A 10,961-nucleotide genomic window follows, 5' to 3' on the forward strand; every position below is an offset into this window, starting at 1 on the left:
CGCTACTACGGGAATCGCTTTTGCTTTATATACGGGCAATTCATATAGCATCTTTCATGCCAAAGCAAATGCGATAGAAGAAACAATCAAGTTTATAAATTGTTGTCCTCTTCCAATTTTTTCATTCTTTTATGTGGTGCATTAATTTTCTCTGCTAAGAACTCAATCTTAGTGGAGAGGTCCATATATATTGTTCACATGGACAACACCCCTATGCCCAAGATAGTTAGTAGCTGTTAGTGTATAGCTTAGATTAGATTAGCCCATTGGGCTAAGCCTGTACTTGTAGTTTACTCATATTACTTGTACTGCACGCATACTTATCCTATATAAGACTCTCTATTGTACATTATTATTTACACAAAATATACAGACTATTCAATCTTTCTCTCACACTTTATATTGTTAACATGGTATTAGAGTCATTGCTCTGACCTAGTGGTATTTTCCAGTGTTCTTCCGCTGCCATCGCCTTCACCGGTAGCCATAGTTAGAAACGAGTCACTACCGTCACACCCAACCACTACCTCTCGAATCTAGTCTATTCATCAATCAAATCGTCGAACCATAGTCACGACATGATAGATCAAACTTCTCCAATCAAAACCCAACCAGAAATAGTCCCAACGGAGCTCACACGAGCCCTCACGTGCCACCCCAAGATCCTGCCTGTCGAAAACGCGCTGCAAGTGCTCTCATGCATCGCTGAGATCCTCACGCACCTCAAGCACCTGATAAGCCGCCACCATGCACCTCCAGTCGCTCCACGCGCTCAACACCTCTGAATGCCATGTCAGCCTTTGGAATACAATGCAAAGCTCACACCCTTGGATGGTGAACCTATATCCGATGCTACTTGCTATCGTCAATTGGTTGGTAGTCTAATCTATCTTACTGTTACTTGTCCGGATATTTCACATGCCGTGGGTATGGTTAGTAAGTTCATGGATGCCCTTCGTTCTGTCCACTATGCTGCCGTTTTTTAGATTCTCCAATATATCAAGGGCACACTTTATTATGGTCTCCACTACTCCTCTCGGTCTTCTCTCGAGCTTCATGCTTATTCAAATGTGTTGTGAAATTTTAAAATACTCGCAAGTGTACGAACCGTACCGAAGTATAGTTTGACAAGAACGAGGTCGAACCCACAGGGACTTGAATGAACGTAGGAAAATTAATTAAACCTTAACCAAATTAATCCTAATCTAGTTTAATAAAAATTGGTTGTTTTGAAATTAAATAAACTAAGCAAATAATAAAATTAAGCAAATAGTTAAACTAAGCAAAAGATATAAAGTAATAAAAAGATGTAAATAATCAAGGGAAAGGAATTAAGGTTTTGGAATCCACCTTGTAAGTCATACTAGCATATATTTATGATCATTAATTTTTCCCACCTCACTACATGATAATCTAGAAATCAATCTTGCTATCATGGAAAATATCCTCATTAAAATCCTTATTTTAAAAATCAAAGGCATGTTCTTCTTCGCTTCTTAAGTATAAAACCAAATCATCAATTGTATCCGTAGCCAAACAAATCACAAGATATATCCAATTCTAAAAATCAAATCATAACTTGTATCCATTGACAGACAAATCACAAACGATATCCAATTTTATAATCAAGAATTAATAAACCAAGCATTCAATTAATTAAGACAAATCCTAAATCATGAGAAAAACATGATTGAACTCATATCTAGAATCCCATCTTAGTCAATTGATATGAAGCAAGAACAATTTAAATCATTAAAGAACAACTATTGTGGGAAAAATCAAATCACATAAATATTACTAATAATCCTTAACAAGGTTTCATCCTCAACCCTAATTATAAATTTAGCTACTCATGGTAATTGAAATAAAACAAAAGAATAAAATACTAAACATTAAACTAGACAAATAAAATAGAGAAAGAAATAGTCACAATGCTATCATGGAGAAAAGCTACAGAGAAGCCACATGCGGCACTGCCTCTTGCTCCAATTTTTTGTTTTGCATGTCAGCCCTAGCACTAGCCTCACTCCCTGAATTTTGCCCTAAAAAGCCTTTAAATAGGTCAAGGAATCCTATTACAAGTTGAATTCCCGTTTGGAGAAAATCCCAGACTTTTAGGCTTTACTTAACCGACTATTTAGGCCCACTTAACGTCAGAATTAGGGCTCCTGGTAAACTACAAAGTTGTAGCCCTTTAAGTTAACTTTCCAGCCCAACTTGAATCATCTCAATTGGACATCTGAGCCGAAAGTTATGCTGAAAATACTAACTGATGTGCAGGCTGGAATCCTAATCCGAATTGGACTTGGATTTGGTGCAAATTTCCTTTGATTCCTTACTCCAATTGGACTTAAATTTAATATTCATGCCTGGCTGGATGTAAATTGGCTTGATTCAATTGGCCTAGCCCCACTTTGCATGTAAAGCCCTTGTTACCTGCAACACAAAGATATTATATAATCAGTCACAAAATAACATAAAAGTAAGGCCAAATATGTAGATATGTGAGTACTTTATTGTATATATTTCATGCACATCAAATACCCCCAAACCTACATTTTGCTAGTCCTCGAGCAAAACAGATAAAGAGTAAAACAAAACAAAGAAATTAAAAACAAAGAAAAAGGAAATCCTAACTAATCCACTTTCGCTGGAAATTTCGATTGCATTTAGCGTATGCAACAAGCCTTTAAACCCCTAGCTTACACTAGTGGACGAGTTGTAGTCTCGTGAGGGTTTGCAGGGAATATACCCACAAAATTCTGAGAAAGAATACTAAAAAAAATAAAAACAAAACAAAGAGAATCAAACAAACTTTTTTTTTTTTTTTAATTGCCTTCTGCAAAGAGGATTAGTTCAAGTTCAAAAACACTTCAAATGCTAAAGAAATTTCTCATGCCATCAAAACTCAATGTGAGTGAAAAGTGGTAGCCAACCCAAACATACTCTTAGTTTTAGAATAAATTTGACTCGAATCTCTATTTGAAAGTATGCTTCAACTCAAATCTTTCCGGTGTTATCACTCAACAAATGAAATCACTCTGAAATGGGGTGTAACACTCAACAATATATGTGAGTGGAATAATGTAAGCAAAATCAACATCTCACATATAAATCACATGAAAGACGCTTAATCAAGAAAGAACAAGTAGTCTCATGAAAGGATGCCAAAAATATTTATACCACACCTTTTTCTTCTCTGTCATATCAATATCTGAACTATACAATCTTCAAGATCAAATAAGGACTTTATTAGGACGTAATGTAGGGTAAAAGCAAAGGGAATGAAATAAAAAATGGGTGAAGGTAAATAATAAGAAGTGTTTTCAAGATTTGTCGGAATGTCAACTCTTTTTGGAACTTCCATTCAAAATTTTTTTTTTCAACTCTTCTTCTTCAAAGCAATACTCCTTTACATTTCACTTCTCAAAATTTGATGAGAACCCTTTTTATTTTCTTCTTTTTGACACTTTTCTTTTTCTTTTCTTTTTTTTTTTCTTTTTTTTTTCTTTCAATTCAATTCTTTTTTTTTCTTTCTTCTTTGAATTCTCGCACAAACCACCACATTGAAACAAACTGATCAAATTCCATCTTGAAACACTATGGATAAGGGTTTTAAGAAAGAAAGGCTAATTAAAAGGCTCAATGGGGTGACTAGCGGTAATGTATCAAAAAAAAGAAAAACACATACATGGCTCAAAGTAGACAAAAATGGCCTAATCTCATCTCTCAAAGACTAGTATAGTTCATTCAACATCAATGACTTCAAAAGATTCAAGTGTGGCATAAAATCATTTTTTTTTTTCTTGACCAAAAGAAAGAATAATGAGACTACAACAAGGGAAATATGTTATGCACTTCCAAATGAACTTTAAGAATAGAAACAATAAATAACCCTAAAAAAAAATAATGATTGGCTCAAAACTCACAGGGGTTACAGTCTCCACATTGTTATCATCAAGATTTTCTAATCATTTTTATCCTTCAACAACAAGTTGTGTCTGAGTGGCTACGTGCATGTGCAATGAATTGAGCATGAAAGCAATGAAATTCTTTAAGCAAGAGTAGTATAACGAACTCAAAACATAAACCTCAAGCTAGGCAAAAGATTTTTTTTTTTTTTTTTTTTTTTTACCACAACTAAACAAAAGAAAAGAAAACAAAAAGATAGAAATCTATATACATCCCCCCCAAACCTAAACCAAACATTGTCCTCAATGTTAAAAATGATACTCTCAAATATATGTCTTGAATGAAAATAGAATAAAATATTAATATGCAACATGAGAACCAGGTAAAAACAAGTAAGGTAAGGAGAAGGAGGAGACGTACCTTGATGAAGCTGATTGTTATAAATTTCAATTTCTGTCAAATATCAGCTAGAACAAAAGCAAATAAAACTAAACAAGAAAATAAACACAAAGTCTAATCTAAAAGCAGAAAATAAACAAGAGAAAAATAAAAAAAAAAATAAATAAATAAATAAATGCAAACCTGATAAACACAACTGGGATCAATCCTGATAAACAGGATCATCCAAGATGACTTCTTCAACTTCTGGAGGCTCAAGTTCTAAAAATGGTTTCAAACGTTGGCCATTAACTTTAAACATATCACCATTTTTAGGATTCTCAATCTCAATAGCACCATGGGGATAAACAGTGCGAACTATGAATGGACCAGTCCATCGAGATCGTAACTTACCTGGGAAGAGATGCAAACGAGAATTATAAAGAAGAACTTTCTGACCAGGTTCAAATGATTTTCTCAAGATATTTTTATCATGAACCCTTTTCATTCGATCCTTATATGATTTGGCATAATTGTATGCATCATTGCGAATTTCTTCCAACTCATTGATTTGGAGTTTCCTTTTAGCACCTGCTTTGTCAAGATCAAAATTCAACCGCTTAATAGCCCAATAAGCTCTATGCTCTAACTCAACAGGGAGGTGACAAGCCTTACCATACACAATTCGATAGGGAGACATTCCAATGGGAGTCTTAAATGCGGTACGGTATGCCCACAATGCATCATTAAGTCTTAAAGACCAATCTTTCCGAGTAGGGTTAACTGTTTTCTCCAATATTCTCTTGATTTCCCTATTAGATATCTCTACTTGACCACTTGTCTGTGGGTGATAAGGTGTTGCAACCTTATGAGTGATCCCATATTTCTTCATTAGCTGCTCAAAAACTCTATTGCAAAAGTGTTTTCCCCCATCACTAATAATGGCACGTGGTGTACCAAACCGTGCAAACACATTCTCTCTCAAAAACTTGACTACAACCTTGTGATCATTAGTTCTACATGCAATGGCCTCAACCCACTTAGAAACATAATCAACAGCAACAAGGATGTATAAGTTACCAAAAGAATTAGGAAAAGGACCCATGAAATCAATACCCCAAACATCAAATACCTCAACAATCAAAATAGGGTTCAATGGCATCATATTTCTTTTTCCAATACTCCCTAACTTTTGGCATCTCTCACAAGCTGAACAATATGCATGGGAATCACGAAAAATGGAAGGCCAATAAAATCCACATTGCAAAATCTTGGCAGCAGTCTTTCTTGAACTAAAGTGGCCTCCACAAGCATGATCATGACAAAAGGAGATAACATTTTGTTGGTCATTCTCAGATATGCATCTCCTAATTATTTGATCAGAACAGTACTTAAACAAGTATGGATCATCCCAAAAGAAATACTTAACCTCAGCCATAAATTTAGACTTATCTTGTTTAGTCCAATGCGAAGGCATTTGATTAGTGACAAGATAGTTTGCAATATCAGCATACCAAGGTCTATGGGATACATGCAACAACTGCTCATCAGGGAAAGATTCAAGAATAGGTAAACTGTCATCAGTGTGCTCAACAATTAATCTAGACAAATGGTCAGCTACTACATTTTCGGTTCCCTTCTTATCTCGAATCTCAAGATCAAATTCTTGTAACAATAAAATCCATCGGATAAGTCGAGCTTTAGCATCTTTTTTGGAGAAAAGATACTTCAATGCAGCATGATCCGAATAAATTAAGACCTTAGACCCCAACAAATAAGACCTAAATTTATCCAAGGCAAAAACAATTGCTAGCAACTCCTTTTCTGTTGTAGAGTAGTTCATTTGAGCATCATTTAGAGTCTTGCTAGCATAATAAATCACATGGGGAACTTTTCCAACCCGCTGTCCTAAAACAGCACCAATTGCATAATCAGAGGCATCACACATAATCTCAAAAGGCACTTTCCAATCAGGTGGTTGAATGATAGGTGCAGAAGTCAACTCAGTTTTTAGTCTCTTAAATGCATGAAGACATTCATCATCAAACACAAATGGGGTATCTTTGGCAAGTAAGTTGCATAAGGGCCTTGAGATTTTACTAAAATCCTTGATGAACCTTCGATAGAATCCTGCATGACCCAAAAATGATCTAATTTCCTTAACAGATCGAGGAGGTGGAAGGTTAGAAATCAAATCTATTTTTGCCTTATCAACCTCAATACCACTTTTTGATATGACATGCCCAAGAACAATTCCCTTTCTCACCATAAAATGGCATTTCTCCCAATTAAGAACAAGATTCTTTTCCTTACACCGCACTAACACTAAGGATAGGTGGTGCAAACATTCTTCAAAAGTGGACCCAAATACTGAAAAGTCATCCATAAATACCTCCAAAAATCGTCCCACCATATCAGAAAAAATACTAATCATGCACCTCTGAAATGTACCAGGAGCATTACATAAACCAAATGGCATGCGACGGTAGGCAAATGTCCCAAAGGGGCATGTGAAGGTAGTCTTTTCTTGATCTTCTGGTGCAATGGGAATTTGATTATATCCAGAATATCCATCAAGAAAACAATAATAAGCATGACCAGCTAACCTTTCCAACATTTGGTCTATAAAAGGAAGGGGAAAATGATCTTTTCTTGTCATGGCATTCAACTTACGGTAATCAATGCATACTCTCCATCCTGTTTGCACACGAGTTGGGACTAACTGATCATCCTCATTCTTAACAACTGTTATGCCAGATTTCTTTGGTACAACTTGAACTGGACTCACCCAATTACTATCAGAAATTGGGTAAATAATACCCACATCCAAAAGCTTCAAAACTTCAGCTCTCACTACCTCTTGCATAATAGGGTTTAGACGTCTCTGCGGTTCACGTGAAGTTTTAGCATTCTCTTCCAAGTGAATTCTATGCATAACCACAGATGGACTAATACCTTTGATATCAGCAATTGACCAACCTATAGCTTCCTTATGCTCTTGAAGTACACTTATCAATTGGCGTTCCCTAAGGTCATCCAAATCTGAAGCTATAATAACAGGTAAGGTCTCAGAAGAACCTAAAAATGCATACTTAAGTGTGTCAGGTAATGGTTTCAACTCCAATTTTGGTGGTTCCACAGTAGATGGGGGTGGGGATGAAGAAAGTGGAAGAGGGATCACTTTTGGTTGCCAATTATCAGTACTTAAGAGAGGAACAGAATCTAACAATGCATTGACCTCTTCAATTGAGTGTTCAATATCAAAATTGCAACCAAAAAGATTCAAGCAAGCCTCTAGAGGATCCTCATAACTTGATTGTAGGAAAGTATCATGGACTAGACTCTCAATCATGTCAACCTCACAGATATCCTCATTGTCTAGCACTTGTTTACTTATGTGAAAGATATTAAGCTCAACAGTCATATTTCCAAAAGAAATCTTCATTACACCACTCCGACAATTGATCAAAGCATTGGATGTGGCTAAGAAAGGGCGACCTAAAATGACATGGATTTGTGTACTGGCATTTAGAGCAGGCTCAGTGTCTAACACAACAAAATCAACAGGAAAATAGAATGCATCCACCTTAATCAGCACATCCTCAACAATACCTCTAGGGATTTTCACAGACCTATCAGCTAATTGAAGTGTCATGGTTGTTGGTTTTAACTCTCCCAAACCTAGCTGTAAATATACTGAATATGGCATTAGGTTCACACTTGCCCCCAAATCTAGCAAAGCTCGCTCAATGAGATGATCCCCAATTTTGCATGAAATTGTAGGAGATCCAGGGTCCTTACATTTCACTGGATATTTATTCTGAATGATTGAACTGACTTGCTCTGTCAAAAATGCCTTTTTAGGGACATTTGTCTTTCTCTTCATTGTCACAAGATCTTTTAGAAACTTGGCATAAGCAGGAACTTGTTGAATTGCATCAAGAAATGGAATGTTTATTTGCACTTGCTTAAAAACCTCTAAAATGTCTCCAAATTGTGCACTTTTCTGAGGACTGATTAACCTTTGAGGAAATGGAGCTTTAGGAACAAACCTCTTATCAAGGGGAGAACTAAGATCTTGAATTGGAGTGGTGGGTGGGTTGTTCTCCTTTTCTCCATGATCATCATGTGAACTATGAGTTCCTTTTTCCTTTAACACAAAATTTTCATCATCCTCCACTTCTGGCATTTTCACTTGATTATCAACTTGCTTACCAGACCTAAGGGTAGTAATAGATTGAACATGTTCTTGTCCATGGGTGGAACTAGAAGAACCATTGATGGCATACTGTCCTTTTGGGTTAGGTATGGGTTGACTAGGAAACTTTCCTTTTTCCCTCTCTCCAACTTGGGTTGCTAACTGGCCAACTTGATTTTCCAACTTTGAAATAGCTTGAGTATTCAAATGGGTGGAACTTTTCATCTCTTGAATGGCTTGGCTAGTTGATTGCATGAAACTTTTGAGAGACTCCTCCAAAGATGGTTGTTGTCTTGGTGGTGCCACAAACTGAGGTGTTGATTGAGGAATGGGAGGATATGCTTGAGTAGGTGGACGAAATTGACTTTGTTGATGCACTTGTTGTCCACCTACATTTGTGGAAGGCTGATTTTGCCTCCATGAGAAATTAGGATGGTTCCTCCAATTTGGATTGTATGTCTCTGAAAATGGACTAGCAAATGGTTTTCCATAATTATTCAGTGCATTTGCTTGCTCAGTATAAAAATCAGGATACCCAACTGCGGAAGGACACATTTGTGTTGTATGCATAGGACTTGCACAAATAGAGCATGTTTCACTTTGAACTTGATTGACAGAATTCATCCCTCTACCTAAAGCTAAAGCCTCAACCTTACGAGTGAGATTGTCCAACCTAGCTTTTATGTCTAAATCTTCACTGACTTCATACAATCCTCCTTTCTTAATTGCAGGGGCGGATCTCTCTTTACGATTGGAAAAATCCCATTGTTGTGAACTTTCAGAAAAATTCTCAAGAAATTTGTATGCCTCATCATCTACAAGACTCAAAAATCCACCACCATTCATGGACTCAATCATGTTACGATTTGTCTGAGTCAAACCATTATAAAAATATTGTACTAGTCTCCATGTTTCAAAGCCATGATGGGGACACTTTAAGATCAAGTCCTTAAATCTCTCCCAACTCTCATAAAATTTCTCTTGTTCATCCTGATAAAAATCTGCAATTTCTCTCCTTAAAGCATTAGTTTTGGCCATTGGGAAAAATTTAGAGAGGAATTTTGTAACCAAAAGTTCCCATGAAGTGATAGATCCAGGTGACAAAGAATTAAGCCATGCTTTTGCCTTATCCTTCAAGGAAAAAGGGAATAAACGCAAGCGAACAGAGTCATCAGTGAAATTCTGGAACTTACAAGTAGCACAAATCTCAAGAAAATCTTTCACATGCATATAAGGATCTTCTCTATCCAATCCATGAAAAGTAGGAAGAAGATGGATTATCTGTGGTTTCAACTCAAAATGTGCAGCAGTGGTTGCAGGCAATACTATGCAAGATGGAGGGTTGGTGGTTATGGGTGAGAACAACTCCCTAAGAGTTTTTGAATCATCTCCTGTTTCTCCCATTGTGGATGAATAATCAAAACTAACAAGACGATTTTCTTTATCACGTACCCAAGTTCTCATACACCAAGCACAAAGAAATAAATTTTTTTTTTTGTTTTTTTTTTTTAAATTTAAAAAAAAAATTAACTACAACTAGTAGAAGGAAAAATTCAATTAAGACCTAATTTATTTTCCTAACCAAGTCCCCGGCAACGGCGCCAAAAACTTGTTGTGAAATTTTAAAATACTCGCAAGTGTACGAACCGTACCGAAGTATAGTTTGACAAGAACGAGGTCGAACCCACAGGGACTTGAATGAACGTAGGAAAATTAATCAAATCTTAACCAAATTAATCCTAATCTAGTTTAATAAAAATTGGTTGTTTTGAAATTAAATAAACTAAGCAAATAATAAAATTAAGCAAATAGTTAAACTAAGCAAAAGATATAAAGCAATAAAAAGATGTAAACAATCAAGGGAAAGGAATTAAGGTTTTGGAATCCACCTTGTAAGTCATATCAGCATATATTTATGATCATTAATTTTTCCCAACTCACTACATGATAATCTAGAAATCAATCTTGTTATCATGGAAAATATCCTCATTAAAATCCTTATTTTAAAAATCAAAGGCATGTTCTTCTTCGCTTCTTAAGTATAAAACCAAATCATCAATTGTATCCGTAGCCAAACAAATCACAAGATATATCCAATTCTAAAAATCAAATCATAACTTGTATCCATTGACAGACAAATCACAAACGATATCCAATTTTATAATCAAGAATTAATAAACCAAGCATTCAATTAATTAAGACAAATCCTAAATCATGAGAAAAACATGATTGAACTCATATCTAGAATCCCATCTTAGTCAATTGATATGAAGCAAGAACAATTTAAATCATTAAAGAACAACTATTGTGGGAAAAATCAAATCACATAAATATTACTGATAATCCTTAACAAGGTTTCATCCTCAACCCTAATTATAAATTTAGCTACTCATGGTAATTGAAATAAAACAAAAGAATAAAATACTAAACATTAAACTAGACAAATAAAATAGAGAAAGAAATAGTCACAATG

At 35.5% G+C, this 10,961-nt stretch overlaps 1 protein-coding gene and 1 non-coding gene across 2 annotated transcripts; one reads left to right on the forward strand and one right to left on the reverse strand.

Moving 5' to 3' along the window:
• Nucleotides 1-4,513: 4,513 nt before the first annotated feature.
• On the reverse strand, nt 4,514-9,892 carry LOC112010029 (uncharacterized). The gene is made up of 2 exons (XM_065766598.1): nt 6,980-9,892; nt 4,514-6,505 (listed from the first exon to the last, which is right to left on the reverse strand). Exons 1-2 carry the CDS (start codon nt 9,890-9,892, stop codon nt 4,514-4,516), a joined length of 4,905 nt encoding a protein of 1,634 aa, XP_065622670.1.
• LOC112006104 (small nucleolar RNA R71) lies at nt 9,405-9,513 on the forward strand. Its single transcript, XR_002882298.2, has one exon. It is a non-coding gene; the product is annotated as a small nucleolar RNA R71 (small nucleolar RNA).
• Nucleotides 9,893-10,961: the final 1,069 nt, after the last annotated feature.

The sequence above is a fragment of the Quercus suber genome, unplaced genomic scaffold, assembly GCF_002906115.3.
Source record: "Quercus suber isolate HL8 unplaced genomic scaffold, Cork oak 2.0 scaffold_723, whole genome shotgun sequence".
Classification (NCBI taxonomy): domain Eukaryota; kingdom Viridiplantae; phylum Streptophyta; class Magnoliopsida; order Fagales; family Fagaceae; genus Quercus; species Quercus suber.

Coding starts and splice junctions, on each gene's coding strand:
- LOC112010029 (XM_065766598.1), bottom strand. CDS start 9,892: ATGGGAGAAACAGGAGATGATTCAAAAACTCTTAGGGAGTTGTTCTCA. Junction 6,506..6,979: donor GTGTGCAAACAGGATGGAGA/GTATGCATTGAT, acceptor AGTGGTATTGAG/GTTGATAAGGCAAAAATAGA.